This window comes from Ranitomeya variabilis, chromosome 2 (assembly GCF_051348905.1).
Source record: "Ranitomeya variabilis isolate aRanVar5 chromosome 2, aRanVar5.hap1, whole genome shotgun sequence".
Taxonomy (NCBI): domain Eukaryota; kingdom Metazoa; phylum Chordata; class Amphibia; order Anura; family Dendrobatidae; genus Ranitomeya; species Ranitomeya variabilis.
In genome coordinates, this window is record NC_135233.1 from 253,022,695 (window position 1) to 253,049,817 (window position 27,123).

The 27,123-nt window shown below is 44.8% G+C and overlaps 1 protein-coding gene across 3 annotated transcripts in view; it reads left to right on the top strand.

The window, feature by feature from the left end:
* The window catches only part of ABCA2 (ATP binding cassette subfamily A member 2), a 78,726-nt gene extending 52,163 nt beyond the window's left edge, over nucleotides 1-26,563 (top strand). For 2 of the 3 annotated variants that reach the window (XM_077284626.1, XM_077284624.1), the window contains 40 exons: nucleotides 101-438; nucleotides 1,565-1,724; nucleotides 2,814-2,942; nucleotides 3,120-3,287; nucleotides 3,374-3,470; nucleotides 4,203-4,376; nucleotides 6,146-6,248; nucleotides 6,334-6,448; nucleotides 6,540-6,730; nucleotides 7,224-7,374; nucleotides 7,462-7,666; nucleotides 7,749-7,913; nucleotides 7,992-8,172; nucleotides 8,432-8,644; nucleotides 9,434-9,630; nucleotides 9,706-9,876; nucleotides 9,956-10,122; nucleotides 11,079-11,199; nucleotides 11,280-11,561; nucleotides 11,662-11,868; nucleotides 14,085-14,187; nucleotides 14,435-14,760; nucleotides 15,578-15,794; nucleotides 15,877-15,982; nucleotides 16,063-16,235; nucleotides 16,326-16,500; nucleotides 18,987-19,102; nucleotides 20,104-20,251; nucleotides 20,334-20,457; nucleotides 20,966-21,098; nucleotides 21,539-21,659; nucleotides 22,776-22,954; nucleotides 23,033-23,174; nucleotides 23,255-23,389; nucleotides 23,474-23,577; nucleotides 23,905-23,997; nucleotides 24,118-24,220; nucleotides 24,359-24,496; nucleotides 24,679-24,885; nucleotides 25,743-26,563. In XM_077284626.1, the coding sequence (XP_077140741.1) occupies nucleotides 101-438; nucleotides 1,565-1,724; nucleotides 2,814-2,942; nucleotides 3,120-3,287; nucleotides 3,374-3,470; nucleotides 4,203-4,376; nucleotides 6,146-6,248; nucleotides 6,334-6,448; nucleotides 6,540-6,730; nucleotides 7,224-7,374; nucleotides 7,462-7,666; nucleotides 7,749-7,913; nucleotides 7,992-8,172; nucleotides 8,432-8,644; nucleotides 9,434-9,630; nucleotides 9,706-9,876; nucleotides 9,956-10,122; nucleotides 11,079-11,199; nucleotides 11,280-11,561; nucleotides 11,662-11,868; nucleotides 14,085-14,187; nucleotides 14,435-14,760; nucleotides 15,578-15,794; nucleotides 15,877-15,982; nucleotides 16,063-16,235; nucleotides 16,326-16,500; nucleotides 18,987-19,102; nucleotides 20,104-20,251; nucleotides 20,334-20,457; nucleotides 20,966-21,098; nucleotides 21,539-21,659; nucleotides 22,776-22,954; nucleotides 23,033-23,174; nucleotides 23,255-23,389; nucleotides 23,474-23,577; nucleotides 23,905-23,997; nucleotides 24,118-24,220; nucleotides 24,359-24,496; nucleotides 24,679-24,885; nucleotides 25,743-25,778 (6,414 nt within the window). In that variant the 3' untranslated portion in view covers nucleotides 25,779-26,563. The remainder of the gene's footprint in view (nucleotides 1-100; nucleotides 439-1,564; nucleotides 1,725-2,813; nucleotides 2,943-3,119; nucleotides 3,288-3,373; nucleotides 3,471-4,202; nucleotides 4,377-6,145; nucleotides 6,249-6,333; nucleotides 6,449-6,539; nucleotides 6,731-7,223; nucleotides 7,375-7,461; nucleotides 7,667-7,748; nucleotides 7,914-7,991; nucleotides 8,173-8,431; nucleotides 8,645-9,433; nucleotides 9,631-9,705; nucleotides 9,877-9,955; nucleotides 10,123-11,078; nucleotides 11,200-11,279; nucleotides 11,562-11,661; nucleotides 11,869-14,084; nucleotides 14,188-14,434; nucleotides 14,761-15,577; nucleotides 15,795-15,876; nucleotides 15,983-16,062; nucleotides 16,236-16,325; nucleotides 16,501-18,986; nucleotides 19,103-20,103; nucleotides 20,252-20,333; nucleotides 20,458-20,965; nucleotides 21,099-21,538; nucleotides 21,660-22,775; nucleotides 22,955-23,032; nucleotides 23,175-23,254; nucleotides 23,390-23,473; nucleotides 23,578-23,904; nucleotides 23,998-24,117; nucleotides 24,221-24,358; nucleotides 24,497-24,678; nucleotides 24,886-25,742) is intronic. The other variant, XM_077284625.1, reaches the window with a different exon arrangement.
* Nucleotides 26,564-27,123: the final 560 nt, after the last annotated feature.

A 27,123-nucleotide genomic window follows, 5' to 3' on the forward strand; every position in this document is an offset into this window, starting at 1 on the left:
GCAGTGCAGTAGATCAGAGAGGGTTATAATTTTTGACAGCTCTTCCCCATTGGGCACTGTAGTCGCTGCTGTAGCCAATGGTTTACAATGTTTATTACAGCTGCGCCTTGATGAGGTAAATGCCACCGAAACACAGCACCAGCTGCACTCACTGCTGGGGGACCTGCTGGAAGTGGAGAAAATCCTCAAAGACGTGGATATACTCTCCGCTCTGGCCAAGCTGTTGCCCAAAGGGGCCTGTGCCAGCAAAGCCAGCCCCTCATTGGTTAATTCCACCAACTGGAACTATAACACCAGCAGTAATGCCAACGCCACCGGAGATGGGGAAGAGGTCAGAGCCCAGGAGAGCGAGGCCGACGGAGAAAACCCACGCAGCCAATTCTCAGCCTTCGTGCAGCTCTGGGCCGGACTGCAGCCCATTCTGTGTGGCATCAACCGGTGAGTGCCCGATATATAGTGAGGGCATGGTACTGTGGAGACTGCGCCAGTAATGTCCCATTACAGGTCGGCTCAACTGTGGAGTGCAGCTATTCACTGGAAGGGGTCTGAAAAAGTGGTCTAATTCATGGTCTAGTCTGAATTTAGAGGTCTGATCTAATTATGGGGTATTTTCTGGGTGCTGATTAAATTTTGGGGTCTTGGGTCTAAATTTTGGGTTCTGATGTAGGGTCTCCATTTATTTGAAGGGTTTGGTCTGGGGTTTGAATTTAATTTGAGGTCTTCTGTGTAATTGGAGTATAGGGGTCTGGGCTATGGTTTTATTAAGTGGTCTTGTTTATGAATTCATATAGCCATCTATATGCTGGTCTGAATTAATTTAGGAGTCCTCTCTGGTGTCTAAATGTAGAGGTTTAAATTAATTTGGGGTCTGGTCTGGAGACTGATTAAATTTGGGATTTTGGAGTCTGATCCATGAATTTATTTAGCACTCTGATATGGTGACTGAATGTATTTAGTGGTCTGATCTGTATTCTGAATGTCCTCTCGGGTCTAAATTAATTTGGAGGTTAGAGTCTGATGACATATAGGGGTCTCAATTTACCTACATTTCTAGTTTGGGGTCTTCTTTTTGAGTCTGATTTTTAATGTAGAGGCCTTCTCTTGGGTCTGAATTTGTTTAGGGTTCAGGTCTTGTGCCTGAACTAATTTAGCAGTCTTCTCTGGGTTCTAAAAGTTTTTGTGCCATAAATTTCCCATTGCTAAATTGACTGTAAAATCCTGCCTGAAAAGGGTTCTGCAAAATTAAAAAGGCTAGGGGGTAACTTATTGATCTCTGGGAGTCCAATCCATTCTCAGGATCAGGGAAAGACTCAACAGTTAGACCTCCAGCAATGTGTTGCCCCCATTCCTATTTATAGGGAATAACTTGTATGCTTGATACAACACCTTTTAGGCAGAGTAGGGTCACCAGTGATGATCACTACCAGTGCTAGAAATGAAAGTGTGGGATAGACTGGAAGGAGGAGAGCGCAGGGACGGTGCATTTCTCCAGAGCACCCGCGACTCTGTGGTTGGTCCACACGTTTCATACTAACCCTCCACTTATTTTTCTTACATGTTTCAGAACCATCGAACCAGAAGCTCTGAAGCAGGGGAATATGAGCTCCCTGGGCTTTACCAGCAAAGAGCAAAGGAACCTTGGGCTTCTTGTGCACCTTATGACCAGCAACCCCAAAATCCTCTACTCTCCTGTGGGAACAGAGGTGGACAAAGTCATCCGCAAGGTAAGAAATCCTCAACATCTCGGTTATGTTGCATTTTATAAGTGAATGCATTGGATTAGGATGGGTGTCTGCATAATATGCTGATTTGTTGGGCTGGCTGTAGGATTGTGTGGGGCAGAGTTATCCTATGGGTCTTGTTGAATTCATACTCAAAGACCAACATGCTGGTTGGCTGGCTGCAGTCACCATGGGTTAGTGAATAATGCAGGATTTTAAAGTTGGGGTCCAAATTTTTTATTTATTTTTTTTGGGGGGGAAGGAAATCAAAGGGTTTACCGATGGAAACCTGGAGTGTACAAGTTAGTGGATGCCACGGAGTTATACTGCCACATAGTGTAAAAGAACAAGCACTGCATGTCTCTGTACAGATACCACGTGGAGGTCCACGGGGCACTCTTCTGGCCTCTGATGTGTGAATGGGTGTCTATGGATCAATTTAAGATGTGACGGGAGCTTTCCCAGCACATATGGTGGATATACACTACCGACATCGTGTGAAAGAGCTGTGGAATATGAGAAAACCAAGTAGTGCAATGCCATTATTAAATAATAGCTATGCAGTGCCTAGAATAAGACTCCTAACACCCAGATAGATGCCAACATCCAGAGATCGGGTAAAGTAGAATATAGAAGGCCAAAAAAATGCCACATGGGTGCCCATAGCAGTAGTGCCAATTTATACAATGCCCAATGGTATCAAGCATATTAATGTTGTATGATGCCTCTATGAATAATACCTTACAATTTCCATATCAATAGTGCTAAACTGTTCCCAATGTCCATATAAATAATGTGATACGATGCCCTTGTCAAAATGGTGCCCATATAAATAATCCTATATGATGCAGATATCAATAGTGCCAGATGATGCCCATATAAATATTGTGATATGATGCCCATATAAATGCCTTGCAATGTTCATGTAAATAGTGCCAGATGGTGCCCATATAGATGCCATGCAATGCCAGTATCAGTAGTGCCAGATGGTGCCCATATAAAAAATGTAATCTGATTCCCAAATAAATTGCACCAACTTAAATAGTGCAGGATAATGCTGATGGGAATAATATATATTCTGTTATCTTGTAGGCCAACGAGACATTTGCATTTGTGGGGAACGTGACGCAATACGCCGGGATGTGGATGAACATCTCTGCAGAGATCCGCAGTCTGCTGGAGGATGGCATGCTGCAGCAACGTATGCAGCACCTGCAGGAGGTGAGTGATCCGTCAGTGCGCGAAGCGACGTGATGAGATCAGACAGGAGCGTGCGGTCACTCTGTGCCCATAGAGACTGGGTGTCCTCCGCATCTGTCACCGACGCGTTTCACAGTACCTCTGCTTCTCGCCTCCTGCCACTTTGACTCTGGTGCTGTCGGATTTAATTTCTTGCAGGTTACCAGCTATCTTCAGAAACTTCCTGAGTTCCAGAATGGCTCTGACAGTGAATTACTCCGCCGGGTGCTCAGCTCCAACTTCACCGCACTCAATGTCAGCACTTTACTGCAACAGCTGGACACCATCGACAACGCAGCATGTGGGTGGACGCACTTTATGTCTAAGGTGGGGGAGAGGTCGCAATATGGCGCCTTATTTGCACTTTCTGTTGGTTACATGACATTATGAGATTTTGCTCTTTTCTTGAATAGGTCAGTGTAGACATCTTTAAGGGATTCCCCAATGAGGACAGCATCGTGAATTACACCCTGAACCAGGCGTATCAGGACAACGTAACAGTGTTTGCAAGTGAGTTTGTGCTATGTATGCGGTAACAGAGGAGTGTCCAGTCATCTGCTGCCCTAGCAATTGCAATGGGACATTTCATTGCACGTAGACCTTTCCAATGTGATTTATTATTTGCAATTTTTTTTTCAAGTAATTTTTGTGGTATTCTTTGTTTTTTTTCTGCCAAACTATTTCTGGTGTACACATTTTTGCACAAAATAAAAAAAAAAAAAAAAAAAAACATTTTTGCAAGCTAAACATTCCCAGATCCTTTAACTGTTCCTTGTAGTTCATACTTTACAGTCCGCTCACCAACCTGGTAGCTCTTTCCTGAACTTGTTCCAGTTTTTTCAATCTCTTTTTTTAAAATGTGGTGCACACAGTATTCCAGATGAGATCTGACCAAAGAGGAGTAGAGGGGGATAATTACTTCAAATTATCTAGATTCTATGCTTCTCTTAATACACCCTAGAACTGTGTTTGCCTTTTTTTGCTGCTGCATCACACTGTTGACTCATGTGCAGCCTGTGATCTATTAATCTGGAGTTACACTAAACGACTTACCAACGATCACGACCAGCGATACGATCTGGCCGTGATCGTTAGTAAGTCGTTGTGTGGTCGCTGGGGAGCTGTCCAGCGGCCCTGCGCTTAGTAACCCAATATTTACCCTGGTTACAAGTGAACACATCGCTGGATCGGCGTCACACACAAATACCTTGTTCTGCTACATTTTGCTATTTCCACTTGTAGGTGTCATCTTCCAAACCAAAGCAGATGGTTCGCTCCCTCCGCACGTCATGTACAAGATCAGACAAAACTCAAGTTTTACCGAAAAAACGAATGAAATCCGTCGGGCCTACTGGAGACCGGGACCCAACACCGGGGGCCGCTTCTACTTCCTGTACGGCTTTGTGTGGATACAAGGTCAGTATTATCTATAGTCTCCTCATACTGAATTGTAACAAGATGAACGGTGCTGTCTTTTTTTGGTTCAATTCCTCGGTTGTCAAGATCTCTGTTTACCATCAGTGAATGGAAAATGGGAAAAAAATTAAATAAGCAACTGGCAAGTGTGTATTGGTTTCTACAGTGTATAAAGATGGACCACAAAGCAGCAGGTCTTGTTCTGCAGGCGAGCAGCAAAACTGCATAACTAGTAACAATTAGGTTGGACATTATGCTGACTTATGGTAAAGCTGCATGTCTGCACAGATCTTGTCCACCCAGCGGCAGCTCTTTGTGGCCTTAGCCCGGTTACACATGGAGCGCCCCCACTGTCGCAGGGCCGAGGGGTACCCGGTACCGGGCCTCTCTGTCTCGGTTCTGGGATTGTCACGGTGGCTAGACCCGGTCCGTGACCCTGCTGAGGGGCGTCCAGTGAAAGTTGAGAATGATGTGGTGTGGTGCAGGTCGTGATGAATAACGAGGACACCAGGTTGCAGTCTCTTTACCTCTTTACTGAAGGCTTCAGGATCCTCAATCCGGAGTACGGTTAACAGGGCTGTCTGAGACCGGCCGGTCCGATGGCACCTCCAGAGTTCCCTTTGCAGGTGGAAATCTGTGCCTACCTTCTAGCGCTTGTGTGTTGTAGTCCTTCCCTGCTTAGCACCACGGGATAGTCCTCACAACTGTTGTGTCTGTTTCTGAAGTTCCCTCACAACTGATTCTGATGTTCTTCTCCGTCCCCCAGATGCTATGGCTAGGACGCACCCGTATGACGGGTAGGCCTGGAGCTCTTCCGGGACCCTAGAGTTGCCCCTCTCCAACTGTTGCCCCCTATGTCTGCTTAGGTGATTTGAGTGAGACAGCCCGCCTATAACTGACTGTCCTGCCGTAGGTTTGAAGTAAGGCCTGGAGCTCAATACTTCCTCGGCGTTTCTGGCCACCGGCTACGCGCCTCAGTAGGATGTTGCCTCGGTCTTGCAGCACGACTCCTACTGGTGTTATCTCCTTGTTGCGTTGATCTCGTTTCTCACTCTTCACAATAAACCTCGCTTCTTGTCCTTTCTTGGGGTACCGCCGCAATGAAGTGCAGGCGCGGTCCCGTAACGTTCTTTCTGTTCGCTAGGCCTCTGTCAGGATCCCACCCCTGACAGGGACCCCCCTGAATCTTCCCCTGCAACACCCTCTGCCACAGGATGTTGCCTGGTTCCAACCCAGTCAGCTTCTGTCTAACTTCCTATCTAACCCCAAGTTTTACCAGATTGTGAGGAGTGGCCTAATACATAGCACCCTTAGCTCCCCCTGGAGGCCAGACTGTGAAGTGTATTGGTGCCTGTGATACCTGGTCAGGTGAACTCCTTTAGTGCCATCAGACGTACCAACACTCCCCTTAGCGGCGGAGCATCAGTACTGCAACGACCAGGACTCTGGGGCGCTGCACACATATCCGTAATACATGCAGCATGCTCGCATGGGAAAATCCGGCCCTGGCTGCCTCACGCTTTCTGAAGCATTTAGTTTAAAGCTGGGCATGATCTTTCAATCTCGGCATGGTTCATTCTTCACAAATGTGTGAAACCAGTCTTATTCTTATACTGGCAGTGCACATGCATCAGCCAGACAGGCTCATGAACAGTGTTTCCATTCACTGACTGCAAGCAGAGATGATGATGAACTGAAACACAAAGTGTATTTGAAAGATAAAGAAAATGATATAAAACGTTGATGAATTGCATCCATTCTTTTTACAGATATGATGGAGAGAGCCTTAATTAACACCATCGTGGGCCACGACGTGGTGGAACCTGGGAATTACGTGCAGATATTTCCGTATCCATGTTACACACGTGACGAGTAAGCATGGCTTTTGTATGTATGCATATAATACTATTGTTGTATATGGGGATATAGCGTGATCGCATTTACTCTGCGCCTGCAGCTTCCTGTTTGTGATCGAGCACATGATGCCGCTTTGCATGGTCATCTCGTGGGTTTATTCCGTGGCCATGATGATCCAACACATTGTCGCTGAGAAGGAACATCGTCTGAAAGAGGTAATGAAAGTCAGAGTTCTAAAACACATCCACTGAGATTGCATACATAGCGTTTATTGATGTTTGCATTCTGCGTCTTTGGTGGCCGCAGGTGATGAAGATGATGGGTCTGAATAATGCGGTACACTGGGTGGCCTGGTTTATTACAGGCTTTGTCCAGCTCTCCATCTCAGTGACAGCTCTCACTGGCATCTTGAAATATGGCCAAGTCCTCATGCACAGTAATGTGTTCATCATCTGGCTCTTCCTCTCCATCTATGCCGTGGCCACCATCATGTTTTGGTGAGTATTGTTGAAGTGCAGGATGGATCTGGTATCTATGGATGGAAGAAGGATAAGCAGCTGCTGTGATCTTGGACCGCTGCTCATATTCTGGACTGGAGCTACATGACCACTTTGGTCACATGACTACATGTTTCAGATAAGTTGTGCAACCCTAAAGTGGGTGTGATTTGTTTATGACTTAAGAGGTTCCGTTGGGATGTAAATAAATATATATTGCCAAATCGCAGATACGTCCCAGTTACTGGCATCTTACATGCAACCAAAAATCCAGCAGGTTTGGATGTTTGCAACAGTTCTAGTGGCGTTAATGCAACCACCTCATTAGGTGCAACAGTACAACCTATATGTCACATTGTGGCCAAAGTTGCCATGTAGCCCCATAGATAATCAGCTATAAAGCTTGATAAGGGCCTGCCTGTGATCTGCTAACATCCATATGTACATGCGTTGGTGCATTATTTTCACACATCTCACTTGCATCTTTCTGCAGCTTCTTAGTGTCTGTACTTTACTCCAAGGCCAAGTTGGCCTCTGCCTGTGGTGGAATCATCTACTTCCTCAGCTATGTCCCCTACATGTACGTAGCTATCAGGGAAGAAGTGGCGCATGATAAGATCACCGCCTTCGAGAAGTGTATTGCTGTAAGTATTTCATCATGTGCACGACAATACAAATATCATCTGCCATACTTCCCCTAAAGTACCGTGCATTGTTCTCTACCCATACAGTCTCTCATGTCTACAACCGCCTTTGGCCTCGGCTCCAAGTACTTTGCATTGTATGAGGTGGCAGGGGTAGGAATCCAGTGGAAGACATTCAGCCAGTCTCCGGTGGAAGGCGACGATTTCAACCTTATGCTGTCCATGATGATGCTGATAATTGACGCGGTAGTGTACGGCATCTTGACCTGGTACATTGAAGCTGTTCATCCAGGTAATGCTTCAGGGGAATAAACATTCACTGTTTTCCAAAATGGAAGTCCTATGCAAGTCAGTAAAAATGCTTCCTGTTCTAGGCATGTATGGACTTCCACGTCCTTGGTACTTTCCCTTCCAACGATCCTATTGGCTTGGGAGTGGCCGTATAGAAACTTGGGAATGGTCCTGGCCATGGTCTAGACCAACTCGTTTAAGCATCATGGAAGAAGACCAAGCCTGTGCCATGGAGAGCCGAAGACTAGGTAGGCTTTGTTCCTTTATTTCTATGATGCATTCATTGGCATGGTTGGCAAAAATGAATTTTTCATTCTATGCCCCAGAGGAGACACGTGGCATTGAGGAGGAACCCAATCACCTCCCATTAGTTGTTTGCATTGACAAGCTTACTAAGATCTACAAGACTGGTAAAAAGCTGGCACTGAACAAACTCAGCCTCAATCTACACGAGAACCAGGTAGTGTCCTTCCTAGGACACAACGGAGCTGGAAAGACCACCACCATGTAAGTCTCTCTCCCTTTTTGCATTCTCAAGTTCCAGATTTGCAGATTATGGTTCATTAGACGCGGATCGGGTTTTAAAAACCCCATCCATGTTATGAAGCAGTAGAAATCCACACAAAACGTCACTTCTCGTGAGGATTTGTCCCAGATTTTTCACTATAAATTTTACACCTTTTAGATTTTGTTGCAACCTCAACCCAGATTTGCAGCATAAATCTGCAGCTACTGGATTTATCCTGACACTCTCTGCTCTGAACAGGTCCATCCTCACAGGTCTGTTTCCACCAACTTCTGGTTCTGCCACCATCTATGGACATGATATCCGCACGGAAATGAACGAGATCCGGAAAAGCTTGGGCATGTGTCCTCAGCACAATGTGCTCTTTGACAAACTGACCGTAGAAGAACATCTCTGGTTCTACTCCCGACTTAAGGGTATGGCTGAGGAGACCATCTGCAAGGAGATGGACAAGTATGTGATTTTATTTAACTATGCCTTCAAGTAAAAAAAAATATATATATATGTCACGGTCCTTGAGCAACGATGGGGCACACAATGGAGCCTTTCCCAATGGTTGTAAGTTTCCAATGGGAAATAGCCTTAACATTTATACATATTACAAAAGCAATGCCACGCCAGGTCGCTGTGGTTTGTACGTGCTATTAAATCTCCTTCTGGATGGGTTTCTATACTTTGCTCATGAAATTGCTTTGGTGATCCCGGATGATCACCACGATTTGTTTAAGGGTTCAACAACTCCAGAGCATAATGGATGTTGTTGGCTGGTAATTGTGATTTATCTGTAGAGATGAATTAGATCAGGGGTGGGCAACCTCAGGCACGTGGACCTTTTCTCTGGCCTCCCGGCAGATTCCCGGGTTCTGCAGTGCTTGGGCCGGCATCTGTGTTTTGACGTACACCTGTCCTTTAATAATTTCTTCTTTCTGGCTTTATATATTTATTCTTCATGGTGTTTATTGCATGGGTTAATTAAATATATATATATATATATATATATATATATATATATATATATATATATATATATATATATATATAAGTTTTTGGGTTTTTTTTATAGGTATGTTTTTTGTTTATCGCTGAGATAAGGATGGGATTATTTGATCTTTTGTGTATTTTAGTTGCATGCTTTTATAACTATTGTTACTTACTTATTTTTATGATCTGCTTTGGGTCTGACCTTCAGGACTCTGGCCAACCTGAGATCCAAATTTATTTTCTCTCTCATTTCCACTGCAGGATGATAGAAGACTTGGAGTTATCTAACAAGCGCCACTCTCTGGTCCAGACCCTCTCCGGAGGGATGAAAAGGAAGCTGTCTGTAGCCATTGCCTTTGTTGGTGGTTCCAAAGCTGTGATATTAGATGAGCCAACTGCCGGCGTTGACCCCTATGCAAGGCGGGCGATATGGGATCTTATTCTGAAGTATAAACAAGGTAGGACTCTTGTTTCACTCATTGGTTCATTTTGTGGTCCCCAGTAGGTTTTATTGATCAATGCTTGTCTCATAGGCCGCACCATCCTTCTCTCCACCCATCACATGGATGAAGCGGATCTTCTGGGTGACCGCATTGCCATTATTTCTCATGGGAAGCTGAAGTGCTGCGGCTCTCCGCTGTTTCTGAAGAGTACGTACGGAGACGGCTATAAGTTAACGGTGGTGAAGAAGCAGAGCGATCCAGGTTGGTGATATTTGGCTCCTCGTAGGCGGAGCATTACTACGGAGCGGGATCTGTGAGCATTTTATCACTTACTCTTCAGATATCAGCTCCAACTCGTGTATAAGCCCCTGCTCTGAACCACGGGTGTCTCAGTTCATTAAGAAGTATGTGGCCTCCTGTCTCCTGATGTCAGACACCAATACTGAGCTTTCCTATATTCTCCCCAGCGAGTCCGTAAGGAAAGGCTGCTTTGAACGTCTCTTCCAGGTACTTTTTTTTGTGGTTTAAAAAAGAATCCAAATTTGGTAGAATAACAGTTTTTGTCATAATGTTTTGTTTCACATGACAGCTTTATGTTAGGGCTCTTTTGTTGCCTGGCGAGCTGTCGTTTTCAGTGGTATAATTTTGGGGGTACATACGAAGCTTTGATCACTTCTTCTTGGTTGGGATGAAGAGTGGTGACTAGTGATGAGCTAACATGCTCGCATAATGTCTTATCTGATCAGGCTTGGGTGTTATCCGAGCATCTGCGAGTGCTCGTATATTATGTTCGAGTCTTTGCGGCTGCATGATTTGCAGCTGTTAGATAGCCTCAACAAATGTGGGGATTGCGTTACAAAGAAGCAATCCCCACTTGTGTTGAGGCTATCTAACAGCCGCAACTCATACAGCCGCAGGGACTCGAACATTATCCGAGCATGCCCGAGATACTTGCATAACACCTGAGTATGCTCGGATAACACATTATCCGAGCACGTTAGCTCATCACTGGTGATGACTAAAAAAAAAAACAATTCCAGTATGCATCCTTCAAAGCTTTCACATGTGCTGCTGCCTATTACTCCCTACACAGGGCAGAGTATACCTTCCTAGACTGACCATGCTATGCAACTGTGCATGTGCCCTGGAGTAGGCTGGTGCTGACATAGCGTAGCCAGGACTGGTAGGATCTGGGGCTGCATGACTCTTCCTTATATTTTCTCCGCCCACATGACTCTTCAGTGGTAAAATGCAGCAGATATAGCACACACAGACCGTTTAGAAACCTTAACATAATAAGGCATGGTGGTAAAACCACTGGACAGGTTCATATGTATCCAAATCCATGTGAATGAGAACTGCTACACTTCTTAGTAATCCTATTCCTCCCGCGTTAGCAGAACTCGCCTACCATGGCAATGTCAGTTTAATGTTTTCCCTGTTGTTGCGTTGACCTTTGCCAGCACCTGGAGCTGAGCCTTGGTGACCTCGACTTAACCAGCTTTGGACTAATGGACACCACTTTAGAAGAAGTTTTCCTCAAGGTGTCAGAAGAAGACCAATCTCTGGAGAACAGTGATGCTGGTTAGTCCCCGAATACGAGCCAGACGTGAGGATTTGGATAATGTCACAAAACAACTTCATAAAAACTTCTTTGTTTGTAGATATTAAGGAGTCCAAGAAAGACACTCTGAGGCCTGTAATCCAGCCTGATTCCTGCGCCCAGCCCTCATCCTTCACAGAGGCAGAAGACAAACCTGAAGTGGAACTCAACAACTTTGCATCAGGAATTCTGGCGGGTCAGTCCCCGGGTTCACTGCGCTCAGGCTCTTCCTCTTCGGTGGGATCGGTGAGAGGAGAGGAAGGTGGAGCATACGCAGAGTTCTACGGTGACTACTCGCCATTGTTCGACGCCTACCAGGATGCAGAGAACATCAGCCTGCATGGTGGGTCAATCAGCCGTGTGATAGGAGCAGTGCATGCAAATTTTAAAAATTGTCCCTTTTATAGCTCTGAGAATACATTAATGACAATCCTTGTTTGTAGATCCGGAGGTAGAAGAGCAGGTCATGGATGGCCAAGGCAGCTACAAGTTGGAAGGGTCCTGGCTGAAGTTACGGCAATTCCATGGGCTGATTGTAAAACGTTTCCACTGTGCCAAGAGGAACACCAAAGCCCTCTTCTCCCAAATCCTGCTTCCCGCTTTCTTTGTATGTGTAGCCATGACCGTGGCGTTGTCTGTGCCGGAGATCGGTAAGTGCCACTTCTATATCACTTTGCTTCTTTTGTGTTTTCTTTACCTTTTTCTTTTCATTGACTTCCAGTAGCCACCACATTTTTTTTTTTTTTTTGCTGTTGCATGGCTCGAGCTATTCATTGCAGTTGTAGTTTTGAATGACACAATTCTCTTTACCATATGATGTACCAAAAGCTGAGATTTTTTTTTTCGATTTTGGTTTTTATGATGGACTCTTTGCAGTAAAAATGAAAACCTAATTTATTTATACCAAATGTACCGTATATACTCAAGTATAAGCCGACCCGAGTATAAGCCGACCCCCCTAATTTTGCAACAAAAAACTGAGAAAACTTATTGACTCGAGTATAAGCCTAGGGTGGAAAATGCAGTAGCTACCGGTAAATGTCAAAAGTAAAAATAGATACCAATAAAAGTAAAATTAATTGAGACATCAGTAGGTTAAGTGTTTTTGAATATCCATATTGAAGGAGCCCCATATAATGCTCCATGCAGTTCATTATGGCCCCATAAGATGCTCCATATACAAATATGCCCCATATAATGCTCCATGCAGTTCATTATGGCCCCATAGATGCTCCATATAATGCTCCATGCAGTTCATTATGGCTCCATAGATGCCCCATATAATGCTCCATTCAGTTTTTTATGGCCCCATAGATGCCCCATATTATGCTCCATGCAGTTCTTTATGGCCCCATAGATGCCCCATATAATGCTCCATGCAGTTCATTATGACCCCATAGATGCCCCATATAATGCTCCATGCAATTATGGCCCCATAGATGCTCCATATAATGCTCCATGCAGTTCTTTATGGCTCCATAGATGCGCCATATAATACTCCATGCAGTTCTTTATGGCCCCATGTAATGCTCCATATAATGCTCCATGCAGTTCTTTATGGCCCCATAGATGCCCCATATAATGCTTCATGCAGTTCATTAGGGCCCCATAGATGCCCCATATAATGCTCCATGCAGTTCTTTATGGCCCCATAGATGCCCCATATAATGCTCCATCCAGTTATGGCCCCATAGATGCCCCATATAATGCTCCAAGCAGTTCTTTATGGCCCCATAGATGCCCCATATAGCATTGTGTCACATGTAATGCTGCTGCTGCTGCTGCACTAAAAAAAAAAAAAAAAAAAAAAATGACATACTCACCTCTCGTCGCTGCTCCTCAGCGTCCTGTCTCTCCACACTGACTGTTCAGGCAGAGGGCGGCGCGCACACTAATACGTCATCGCGCCCTCTGACCTGAACAGTCAGTGCAGAGGACAAGGAAGACGCGGAAAGGTGAATATGACATACTCACCTGCTCCTGGCACTCCTGACACGGTCCCTGCATGTCCCACGGTCTTCGGGAGCGGCAGCTCTTCCTCTAGTGAGCGGTCACATGGTACCGCTCATTACAGTAATGAATATGCACTCCACCCCTATATGAGTGGAGTCCATATTCATTACTTTAATGAGCGGTACCAGTGACATGCTGAACAGGGGAAGAAGCTGCAGCGCCCGAAGACGCGGGGACCGCGTCAGGAGCGCCGGGAGCAGGTGAGTATTTGACAGGCGTCGCTCCCCCTCACCCGCCGACCATGACTCGAGTATAAGCCGAGAGGGGCACTTTCAGCCCATTTTTTTGGGCTGAAAATCTCAGCTTATACTCGAGTATATACGGTATATAGTTTTTTAATCTGTTGCCATTTAAAAGAAAAAATTGCTGAAAAAAAAATAAGTTGCCTTCAGTCACTTCATTCTGTGAGCTTTAATTTCTTAACTTTTCAATCGTATTCTAGGAGGGCTTTTTATTTTCAATAGACCTATTAGGAGTACAGTTTTTTTCTGCTTATGTTCAGATAGTTACAAATGTGTGGATACCAAATATGTAATTCTTGTATTTTTTTCTGTTCGTTTATGGTTTGAGAAGAGGGATAGATTATATCTATTTGTGAAAACATAATATAATCTATAAGTAGAGATATATATTCTAGAATGGAGCGCTCACATGAAGCTTTGCTTTTCTTCTTCTTCTTATTTTGGTCTCATTTATTAGCGGTGTTCTGGGACCCTTTGCCCACCACATGTTATCACAGGCGCTGGTGTAATTCATCTTCCCGCTCCACTCTCTGCAGCTGCATTATTGATGAGCTCGTCTGCGCGTCGGCAGGATTTCTACTAATTAGTGTGTTCTTTTCTTTTTCCATCAGGTGATCTCCCACCGCTGATCTTGTCGCCATCGCAGTATCACAACTATACTCAGCCCAAGGGGAACTTTGTACCTTACGCTAATGAAGAGCAGCCGGAGTACAGGTAAGCCGCATACAGCACTAATGAAAATTAATGCAATGGGGGAAAAATGTGCCACCAGATGGTATAGTCTTAGTGCAGCAAGCCCACCCAATATTTATCTATTAATGCGCTGTGACCACCCATGTAAGGATAATGTAGCACTGTGTGTATTCTGGTGCCAGTGTGGCTTTTGTATATCCAGAAATGCTTTCTAAATCGTACTGCTTGCCCGGATCACCTGTCCATGTGTCCTCTCTTGTTCTTCCAGGCTGAAGCTGTCCCCTGACGCCAGTCCTCAGATGCTAGTTAACACTTTTTACCTACCGTCTGGTATCGGGGCGACTTGTGTACTAAAAACGGCATTTAACAGCACCTTGGATCAGCTGGTGCAATCCCTCAACTTAAACAGCAATGAGTCCAAGATGCTGGCAGCCCAGTACTTTGATGCCATGTGCGTGGATTCTTTTACCCAGGGGCTGCCATTATCTAACTTTGTGCCACCACCGCCTTCTCCAGCACCATCAGAGTACCCAACAGAGGAGGACCTTGCTCGTCTGTGGAATGCCACGACTTATTTACCACCATCCCTTCCTGGTAAGAATACGTGTGTATGACCTGACCAAGACAGTAGCGACTAGATAAAGGCCATGCTCCCATGTGGCGCATTCATTGCTTTTTTTTGTCCAAGTGTTTTAAGTGTGCAATGTGCTTTCATGCAAACCCGTGTGCAATATAGATGCTGCAGTTATTGGTGTGTTTTTCCATATAGGCTACTATAGCACGCCTTTAAAAAGAAAATGCAAAATCTCAACATTTCACCACTAAAATCCTATTTAAAATAAAAAAAAGACAGCTTGAAATCTGCCCAAAAATGCATAAGAAACGGCATCAAAACTCAATAATAGGAGCAGATTGCTACTGTGTGTTCTAGTGCAGACGCTGCAGCTTTTTGACCGTCATCTTTATAAAGTCACATTCATGTGGCATATGGGGCACTGCAGGAGGACAGGTTATGTAGAGACGGGCAGGGGAGCAGGTGAGAGAGCCAAGGACAAGCCAGGAAAGGGGTGATTATAGTGTTTCTCCACTAAAATGCACTCACTTTGCTGCAAAATTACCTCCGTGATTCCCCCCAAATTCTTGCAGAGTTATATGAATGTTGCCCAATGGTTTTACTTGTCCTTTTGTGCTCTGTGATATCTTTTCTTCACTTTTTTGGATGGTTATTTGGCTCTTTGGAGCATTTCTAGATGTATGGTTATATTACTATTGTATGGTAATATTTACTAGACCTCAGATATATTAAAATGGTTTTCGGTTCCAAACACCGTCCCCAATTATGCACGCACTTGCAACCTTTTTTGGTGCAGATTACAGTTACCTTGTGATTTTCGTCCTCTCTCTTCTCCAGCAGAAGATATCACCACCACCCCATCTTTGCCCCGACGCATCCACGAGCCGGTCAAGTGTACATGTTCCATGCAAGGAACGGGCTTTTCTTGCCCGAGTGGGGTTGGTGGTCATCCTCCGCAGATGAAAGTTGTGACTGGCGACATAATGGTGGACATCAGCGGACGGAACGTGAGCGAATATCTGCTGTATACCTCCGACCGATTCAGGCTACACAGGTGAGTGGCGGGCCAACGATATAACTGTTCACCTTTTATTTAACGGTTTCTAATTGGCGTCTTCTAATTTTCCTACACGTAGGTACGGGGCAGTGACATTTGGAAATGTGCAGAAATCTATCCCAGCATCATTTGGGACAAAGGCGCCCCCTATGCTGAGGAAGATTGCAGTTCGGCACACGGCACAGGTCAGGTCATTTACTGGAACCTCTGACAACCCAGTTCTGACAACCTTTACTGTTTGCCAAGCTAGTTTTTTTATTTTTAGGCATTTTACAACAATAAAGGTTACCACAGCATGCCAACATATCTCAATGCACTGAATAATGCCATCCTGAGGGCCAACCTGCCAGCGTCAAAAGGAAACCGTGCCGCTTACGGTATCACAGTGACCAATCATCCAATGAACAAGACCAGCGCAAGTCTGTCCTTGGACTATCTGTATGTAATGTGCAGCTCTTTCCCATAGATTTAGACCATTACCTTCTTGCCTTCCAGTCATCTCAGATGCGCCTTTTGCCCATGTTTTAGGTTACAAGGTACAGACGTGGTGATCGCGATTTTCATCATTGTTGCCATGTCCTTTGTTCCTGCGAGTTTCGTTGTGTTCCTCGTGGCGGAGAAATCGACCAAGGCAAAGCACCTGCAGTTTGTCAGCAGCTGCAATCCAGTCATCTACTGGTTGGCCAACTATGTCTGGGACATGGTGAGTTGAGGATTCCCCGACTGGGATTGATAATGTGTTCCTATCCCGTGCTTTAGAAGAATAAAAAAAAATATATATATACCTATTTATCTATCTATCTAAAAAAATAAGGTGAAGAATAACATACCACATCCTAGATATCACTGAATGAAATATTCCAGTTGCAAATCTTTATTAATTACACAGATGAATGCGTTGAGAACAATAAAATATAAAAATGATCAATGTAAATCAAAATTAATATCCCATGGAGGTCTGGATTTGGAATGATGCTCAAAATCAAAGTGGAAAATCAAATACTGGCTGATCCAACTTCAGTGGAAATGCCTCAAGACAAAGAGAAGATGCTCAGTAGTGTGTGTGGCCTCCACATGCCTGTATAACCTCCCTACAATGCCTGGGCATTCTCCTGATGAGGCGGCGGATGGTCTCCTGAGGGATGTCCTCCTAGACCTGGATTAAAGCATCAGTCAACTCCTGGACAGTCTGTAGTTCAACGTGGTGATGGTGAATAGAACAAAACATGACGTGCTCGATTGAATTCAGGTCTGGGGAACTGACAGGCCAGTCCATAGCATCAGTGCCTTTATCATGCAGGAACTGCTGACTCACTTCAGCTACATAAGACCTAGCATTGTGATGCATCAGAAACAACCCAGGGCCCAGTGCACCTGCATATGGTGTCACAATGGGTCTCTGGATCTCATCCTGGTACCTAATGGCAGTCAGGGTACCTCTGGCGAGCACATGGAGGGCTGTGACGCCCTCCAAAGAAATGCCAAAATACCACCCCACACCATTACTGACCCACTGCCAAACCGGTCATGCTGGAGGTTGTTGCAGGCAGCAGAACGTTCCACATAGCGTCTCCAGTCTTTGTCACATCTGTCATATTGGTTCAGTGTAAACCTGCTCTCATCTGTGAAGAGCACAGGGCTCCATTGGCGAATCTGCCAATCTAAGTGTTCTCTGGCAAATGCCAATCGCTCTGCACGGTATTGGACTGTAAGCAGCCCTCACACCACCCTCATGGAGTCCGTTTCTGATAGTTTGAGCAGACACCTGGATGTTAGTGGCCTGCTGGAGGTAATTTTGTAGGGCTCTGTCACTGTTCCTTTTGTGCCTCCTTTCACAAAGGAGGAGGTAGCGGTCCTGCTGCTGGGTAGTTGCCCTCCTATGGCCCCCTCCACGTCTCCTGGTGTACTTACCTGTCTCCTGGTATCTGCTCCAAATTCTGACCACTGTGCTGACAGACACAGCTACCCTTCTTGCCACAGCTCACATTGATGTGCCATCCTGGATGAGCTGCACTACCTGAGCAACTTCTGTGGGTTGTAAACACTGCTTCATGCTCCTGTACAGTACATCTAGGGGTGATAACAATGACAAAATGCAAAACTGACCAAAACTACTGCCAAAAAGGATGAGAACAGAGAATTGGTCTAGGGTCACGCCCTGTAGAACCACTTCTTTTATAGGGGTTGTCTTGCTAATTGGCTATCATGTCTACCTGTTGTCTGTTCCAGTTTCACAACAGCAGGATAAATTGATTCACAATCAGTGTTGCTTCATAATTGGACAGGATTTCACAGAAGAGTGATGGACTTGGAGTTACATTGTGTTGTTTGTATTTCCTTTATTTTTATGAGCAGTGTATGTAGTCTAAGAGAGGATTCACATTAGGTAGCTTCCCAGCAATGAGTATTGCCTTATTGCGGCACACATGAATTGGCCAATTTATGCACCAAGTATTCTCAGTTTTTTATACTTTCTAGAGCAGTAATGCAATTCCAATTTCATATTTTCATGTTATAGCTCTACAGAGTGCAACTTTATTTGTTGGTTATATATGGAGATGGCTACTCTTAGTTTGCATCTGTACACACCTGGTCACCTGGTTTCTGTTTGGAAGTGATGGTCAGTCTTTTGTCATCGATGGAATATTAAAACTTTTAGGAAAATGGTGAAACAACATATTTTATTTTTTTTATTCCATTTTAAAAAGCCAACATTTTTTTTAAATCACTAAAATATAAAAAATGTAAATTTGTTATCTCCAAAATTATACCAACCTGGAAATTCATGTAATTGGGTATATTTTCTTGCAAAAAAAAATGACTGAATTGTGTTTTGTTGTTTTTTTTTTTTTTCAACTTTCATCCCAATTTTTTTCGGTACATCTTATGGTAAAGTGAATTTTGTTGTACAAATCTGCAACTAATTTTGCAAAAAGGAAGCTCTCATACAGCTATAAGGATGGAGAAATAAAAAAGTTATGGCTTTTGGAATAAAAGGTGCTAAGATACAAAAGCGTAAAATTGAAACAGTGGCCAGTCCTAAAGACCCTGTACACATTGGATAATAATTGGGAACTCCTAGCGCAAAAGTGCTGATATATGTCTGTAAGATTTTCTGTTCAAAAAAGTTTTTTATTTATTTATTTATTTTTTAATTTCTTATTCACTTTTTCTGTTGTATTCTTTCAGCTGAATTATCTGGTTCCTGCCACGTGCTGCATCATTATCCTGTTCGTTTTTGACCTTCCTGCATACACGTCTCCTACCAACTTCCCGGCTGTACTATCCCTCTTCTTACTCTACGGGTGAGTTCTACCATCTGACACCAGGTGATTCATGATGAACACTTTCAAGAACTAGTGATTTTTTTCATTTTATTTTTTATTTTAGTTTTATTGTTCTTTTGCGCATTTGTTTTCCTACACTTTTTCCAAGCGCCATAATAATTTTTTTTCTTATTTCTCTAGATTCCGAGACTGGTAACTATATTTTTTCCATTAATATAGCTGTGTCAGGGTTTTGTGCAATTTGTTTTTCTTTTTTTGCACACTGAGCCATAGTTTCTAATACCATTTTGGGGCACCTACAGCATTTTATAACCCTTTTTATTGCATTATTTATGTGCAAGCCGTGCTACCAAAAATTGGCAAATCTGGCATTTTTTTTTAACTCCTTAAATAATTAAATATTTTGTTAGATAAGTAAAAGAGGATGCCCAGTACATATTTCTTTTTTTAAAAGGGTATTTTTGTATGGTATTTTGTATATCTAATTTTTTCTTAGATATAGTTATGATTTATTATTACATTTTTAATGTAAATCAATTCATTTTAGTAAATTTATTTAAATCTGATTAAAGATTTTATACAATTTTTATGACTTTATTTTTTTTTTCTACATTTTTCCCCTTATTTTTTTGTCCTCAATCTTACACTTTTATATATACTTCTGTGTATATAATGTAAGTGGGCTTCACAAGAGGAGTAAGATGGGGACCTTCAGCAGACACCCCTTTACCAAGCTGCCATGGTGGCTCATTGGCTCTCTGCGATCGTGTAGTTGGGAGCCGCTGTAGGAGTGCACCGATATGCAGGCCAATTCATGGCATTGCAGATTGACGGTGGCATTTAAATGGTTAATCAGCTGTGATCAGAGCACGCTTTGCAGCCTCATTAGGAATGAATGGAGCAATGTTCTGCTGAATGAGGAATGAAAGTGCCCAGCTATGCTGATTGGTGCGACCCCCTCCAGTATTTTCCACTGGAGATCCCCTTTAATGCCGTAACTATGGATTGTTGTTTTGCAGCTGGTCCATCACCCCCATCATGTATCCTGCCTCCTTCTGGTTCGAAGTGCCCAGCACGGCCTACGTCTTCCTCATCGTCATCAATCTGTTCATTGGCATTACCGCCACGGTGGCCACTTTCCTGTTGCAGCTGTTCGAGCACGATAAAGTAGGTGACATCATACTGGCAGCACCGATGGCTGCCGGCAGCAGTCAGATGCTAACGACTCCTCCTCGTCTTCTCTGTCCAGGACCTAAAGTTGGTGAACAGTTATCTGAAGAGCTGTTTCCTCATCTTCCCCAACTACAACCTCGGACACGGCCTGATGGAAATGGCATACAATGAATATATTAACGAGTACTATGCTAAAATCGGTAAGGGCGCAATAGGTCCTAACCCTTTCCGGCATCATCCATCAATACATCATGTCTTCCACTCCAGTTCCTTCCAGAGCTGCATTTACAATCCAATCCACTGCATAACTGCACAATATGAGAGATATAATGTTTACATCAGTACTAGGTGCAAAAAAATAGCAGCAGCAGATTGCTGTAGATGGCTTTGGATGTGGCAGGTAGGATATAATTTTCACCATCCAGAGCTGCATTCATAATTCTGCTTAGATGTAGTGTATTTTGCTTCAGACTACTTTGCTCAGTGTAAACTTGCATTTCCATGAGATGAGACAGGATCAGAACACTGGCGGTAGGTGAGGATCTGCAGCCCAAGAGATGGTGCAAAATTGTAAATGCAGCTCTAGATTGGAATGGAGCAGGAATGGAGCATCACATGGTGAATAGGTAAATTGCGAGGTTACATGGTATACTCCGGTTAGATGCAGCCACGTGAATCCTGTAATCAGCACCCCTCTTCCCCTTCCAGGTCAGTTTGATAAGATGAAATCTCCATTTGAGTGGGATATCGTCACCCGGGGACTGGTGGCCATGACAATAGAAGGCTTCGTCGGCTTCTTCATCACCATTATGTGTCAATATAACTTCTTCCGGAAACCACAGTGAGTATTCTACCTGTGTCTGACGTCTATAAAGTGCTGCCAGACCCCCACACCAAGCCCCTAAATGCATTGAGATCCACACCGGCCCTATAGTTTCACTGCTGGATATGGTTTCTGTCCAAGGTCTACAAGTATTGGAAACCGTGCTGACAGGACAGACTTTCTCATACAATCTGGTATTTCCCATGGACATATGTAGCATCAGGCATCGCTGAGCTCCTCCTGCTTATAGAACCAATGTGCATATTCAGCTTTGCCAAAATTATGGGTCATGGCCACCTGACTGGTATCTCTCATGCAGAAATCCTATGTCTATGGACAGGCAAAGTTAGTCTTCCAGTCCTCTCCTCCCTGCAGTTCTGGACTTATGTAGCAGTGTCCATTGTGTACAGTATATGTGAATCAACCGAGTGTCTCATTGCTTCCATACTTTCTTATAGGCGTCTTCCCATTTCTAATAAACCCATCGAGGACGATGACGTAGATGTGGCTAACGAGAGGCAGAGAGTTTTACGCGGAGGAGCGGATTATGACATGTTAAAGATCGAGAATCTGACAAAGGTAACTTGTGTGCACCTCCTAACATGACAACATTATACTCCAGTCACATCCAAAGCTGTCGTTATAATCCTGCAGTTTGCTGCTTACATTCAGAGTTTCTATATTACAGGTTTTGTAGGATGTCCCTGGTATATGGCAGGATTTCTGGGATGTTCCTGGTATACTGAGGATCTTGTGGGGGTGTTCCCTGTATTTGGCTGGTCTTGTGGGGTGTTCCCTGTATGCGGAGGGTCTTGTGGGGTGTTCCTAGTATACGGCGGGTCTTGTGGGGTGTTGCCTGTATGCAGAGGGTCTTGTGGGGTGTTCTGGGATGTTCCCTGTATACAGAGGGTTTTGTGGGATGTTCCCGGTATACTGAGGCTCTTGTGAGGGTATTCCCTGTATATGGCTGGTCTTGTGGGGTGTTCCCTGTATGCGGAGGGTCTTGTGGGGTGCTCCTGGTATACAGAGGATCTTGTGGGGTGTTCCTGTATGCGGAGGATCTTGTGGGGTGTTCCTGTATGCGGATGGTCTTGTGGGTTGTTCCCTGTATATAGAGGTCCTTGTGTGGTGTTCCCTGTATACAGAGGGTTTTGTGGGATGTTCCTGGTATACTGAGGGTCTAATGGGGTGTTCCCTGTATGTGGATGGTCTTGTGGGGTGTTCCTAGTATACGGAGGGTCTTGTGGGGTGTTCCCTGTATGCGGATGGTCTTGTGGGGTGTTCCTAGTATACGGAGGGTCTTGTGGGGTGTTCCCTGTATGCGGATGGTCTTGTGGGGTGTTCCCTGTATACAGAGGGTTTTGTGGGATGTCCCCGGTCTACTGAGGATCTAGTGGGGGTGTTCCCTGTATACAGCGAGTTTTTTGGGGGGTGTTTCCAGTATGATAGGTACTGCCTAATCTGTAGCAGAACAGTGGGGAGAGGGTTTATGTCTGAAGACCCCTTGCCAATGTCACAAAAACCCGAGCTGAAATACGATGCATGAATCTGGCAGAAATTCAGTGCTTGTACCTGCTGTGCAGCATTCTGCAGCATGGCTTTCTGAACTGTCTGTGGACCCAGACCCCTCAGGACACAGATCCCACCAATCTGCATGTATCCAAACAATCAAATTTACTAAACTGTCTACTCCAGGTGTATAAATCCCGCAAAATGGGCCGCATCCTTGCAGTCGATCGACTCTGTGTTGGGGTCCAGCCTGGTGAGTGTTTTGGACTTCTTGGAGTAAACGGAGCTGGGAAGACCACCACCTTCAAGATGCTGACTGGGGATGAGAGCACTACCGGTGGAGAGGCTTTTATCAATGGTCACAGGTACCCAGCATTATTAAATGTATATCCATACAATTACCATGTGTCCCCAATAACCTGGAGCTTCTCCTTGTGTGGCAGCATCTTGAAGGAGCTTCTCCAGGTGCAGCAGAGCATCGGGTACTGCCCGCAGTTTGATGCATTGTTTGAGGAGCTGACTGCGCAGGAACATCTAGAGCTTTACACTCGTCTTAGAGGGATCCCATGGAAAGATGAGGAAAGAGTAAGTGTGGCGGGTCCAGTCTTGGCCGTGACAAATTTTTGGCATTGCCTTAAAATTAATGCATTTTTCTTCCATGCCAGGTGGTAAAATGGGCATTGGAAAAACTGGAACTGACTCCCTATGCAGACAAACCAGCCGGAACGTACAGCGGCGGCAACAAGAGGAAGCTATCTACAGCCATTGCTCTCATCGGCTACCCCTCCTTCATCTTTCTGGTGAGGCATGGATGATGAAACATAGCTGATCATCACACAGACGTTTTGTGCTCCATAAATCCTTATTTCCAAATGTGATTCCAGGATGAACCCACCACAGGAATGGACCCCAAAGCTCGGCGCTTCCTGTGGAACCTGATCCTGGACATTATAAAAACTGGGCGCTCTCTGGTCCTGACCTCTCACAGGTACAGAACTGGGTTCACCGCATAATCGCCCTATGTGATCAGGATGTTCAGCAGCAACTTTTCCAAAACATTTTGTACAGATGACTCAGAGTGCACAAATACTTGTTGTCAGTCGTGGCGGCTATGTAGTAATAACCTAGTGCAGTGGTTGACAACATGCAGCATTCCAACTGTTGTGCAACTACAACTCAGAGCATGCCATGCACAGCTGCGCCTCTCAGGGCATGCTGGGAGTTACAGTTTCACAACACCTGACATGCCACAGGTTGCTCATGGTGAATAATATTGTCACATATTAGACATAACTCATGATGTTTCACCTCCCAGCATGGAAGAATGTGAAGCTCTCTGCACCCGACTGGCGATTATGGTCAATGGGCGTCTGAAATGTCTTGGGAGCATCCAGCATCTGAAAAACCGGTAGGGAAATGTTGGACTGTTCTAACCCCCTAAAACCACAGTTTGACCGCCACGGTGCAATAAGTATGTCCACCCATATAGTCATGCAGCCTGCAACAAGTTTTGTCCTGTGTCAAACAGATTTGGAGATGGATACATGATCACGGTGAGGATGAAATCCAGCGTTAATGTCAAGGAAGTTGTCCGATTCTTTAACAGGAACTTCCCAGAAGCCATCCTCAAAGTAAGTATCGCCGTCTTCCCACCGCAACCCTCATGGCACGGTGATAAGCGGTTACAAGGCAAACTTGGTGACACTTAGCTGTAAACTTCCAGAAAAGTTTTGGCTGCTTCCATCATGATGCCATTCTGTTTCCTGCAGGAAAGGCACCACACCAAGGTCCAGTACCAGCTGAAGTCTGAACAAGTCTCCCTCGCCCAAGTCTTCAGTAAGATGGAGCAAGTGGTGGACGTGCTGGGGATAGAGGATTACTCCGTCAGCCAGACCACACTGGACAACGTAAGTGAGACCTTCCGTCTATACTTGTCCTCCTTCCCTCATAGTAGTTTCATTATGAGCATAAAGGGACGCCAAGCGTTTGTTTCCTCCTCCTCCTCCAATAATGTGAGGGGCTGGCTGGTGCTTGTGATGCTGATTATCTCCGGTCTGATCACTGCTTCTGGTCAATGGCAATTTTTCAGGTATTCGTCAACTTTGCAAAGAAACAGAGCGATAACCTGGAGCAGCAGGAGGCGAATCACAGTAACGCCGTCCCATCCCCCATGGAACGGGTGCTGAGCCTCCTACGAGCCCGGAGCACTCCCACGGAACTGAGGGCCCTGGTAGTGGAGGAGCCAGAGGATCTAGAGACTGATGACGAAGGCCTGATCAGCTTCGAGGAGGAAAGGGTAATAACGGTCATCATTGTATTCGTGCATTTACCCAGTGTATAGGTTAAATTTACTCTTCTTAAATGTTAAAGGGATACTCCCCCTTGAGACATCTCCAACATACCTACTGTCCTATCTGGTGACAGCGGGCTGGGGTCAGAGGTCCCCTGTTATGGAGTTAGGTCTGGGCCTCAGAGGTAGGACTAGAATTTTTCAGTGGGAATACCTGTTTCCGAAAGCAGCAGATCATGCGGAGACTTGTATCTATACCCAAAAGAGACTTCATCTAGCCAAAGATTGTTATTTCAGCCGTCAGTGAATAGAAGGATTGAGTGCACCCAGCGGCTGGACAGGAGAAACACATCAGTGATACAATTTTCTGCTGTATCCTGATAGTTTGTTACAGGTCACCTGCGCTGATACATTGTACCAGACTGAAGCTTACAGAGGATTGTCCAGACTGGATACAATTGTAACAATCAGCACAAATGTTCCCATTCACTGATCGCAAGCAGAGATCTTAATGAAGAAATAAAATGCGGGGTTGTAGCAGTGGTTAAAGGGGATTACCACCTTGTAAAGTGATGGAATATTTATTGGGGGTCTGACCTATGAATAGGATGGATGAGGGGAGTCTGCTGCAGTTACCCTGCCCAGTGGGTGTCCAGCAGGGGATGACCACGGCACAGAATGGGCTCTGAGGCTCCTTCATTCTCCGAGGTTCCCAGAAATCGATCCTAAAATGAGTCCTAGAGATGTGACCATTACTTGGGCGGTATACCCCTTTAAGTTTTCCTGTCTTCTCCCACAGGGAGCAATGCATAGTATCTGATATCTGGGTCTACTTTACCATCTGCAATCTTTTTTTCCCACAGGCTCAGTTGTCTTTTAATACGGACACGCTCTGCTGAGACGACAGCGTCATCTACACAGCAGTAACGCCCAATATTCTGGAGACCACGGTCCCGGATTTTATTTTTACATAATCCCCCGAGTCAAGCCTTGGGGGGTTTGTGTGAAAAGCTGGACGTGGTCTACTGTGCCAGACAGCAGTGTGTACAGTACACACGGACCTGGCTCTGGACGCTGTCGCCCTTCCCCTGTCAATGCATAGGGGGCACTACTCGGAATAAGACAAAGAGCAGACCCCCGGCGGACATGGTACTGGTGGGTCTAGGACGTCGGCAGGTACGGGCCTCCAAGAGCAGAAGGACTGGCATCTGCTGCAGCCAGTGACTGGATGAGACTGATTACAGAAGAGGATTTTCTTTATTTTACGAATGTACATACGTCACGCTGCAGACAGGGGGCTCCACCAACCTTGTCGCACTTTCATTTTGAGGATGTTGGCAGCAGACGTGGTGCTCTGCTCTGTGGGCATTAATTATGACCTAGTCTTAGTTTAACCATTTCTTTTACATTTCTCTGTTTTTTGTCCCCCTCCTCCGTGCTGACGTCCCCTCATTTCCCATCTCTTTGTGCAATATTAAATGTGCCAATCACTGTATATAGTGTCGCCACAGAGGGCGCTGACTGTCAGCGGGTACCCTCACAGACGTTTTTAAGGAAATGCACTGCCAAAAAATGGGTTATGTATGTTGTAGATATTGCTTTATTTTGTGTTTTTTCTTTTTGTTGCTTTTTTTTTTTTTTTCTTCAAAAATTGCAAATTAAATGACCAAATACATGCACTTTATTATGTAGTGGTCTCCCTTTCCTAATAAAACCAGTAAATTGTAGGAATATGGCTGTGAAGGCAGCAGGAAGAGGTAAGTGATGACAAATTCTCATCTTTAGGCCAGGGCTACATGTGCCACGTGATGGCTTTTACAGACCTATTTGTTTCCCAGCATATTCAACTTTGGTGTGGTCTAAATCAGCAGAGAGGAGCTCAGAAAATGACACATAAGAGTTACAAATGTTTCTGTCTTTCAATCTGAATGAGCTCACTGATGGAACTCAGTTAACTCATTCTGGAGCCAGCAATAAACATTGCAGAAGCTGTAGCAGGTAAGCAACATTTTTAAGGAAACCCAATTGAAAAAAGTTTTTTAGCCACAAATTCTAGCATTTAAAGGGAACCTGTCAGCTGTTTCAGCCAATATGTGTGGACGCGTCATCCATGCGAAGCAAGTATAAGATGGGAGGTGCCGGACCAAGACAAGCAACACCCATCGGACCGCCCCACAGGTAAGTATAATAAAACATATTTTTTAGTTCTTCCAGGTCGGGTTGAGGGCAGATATACAGCATTAT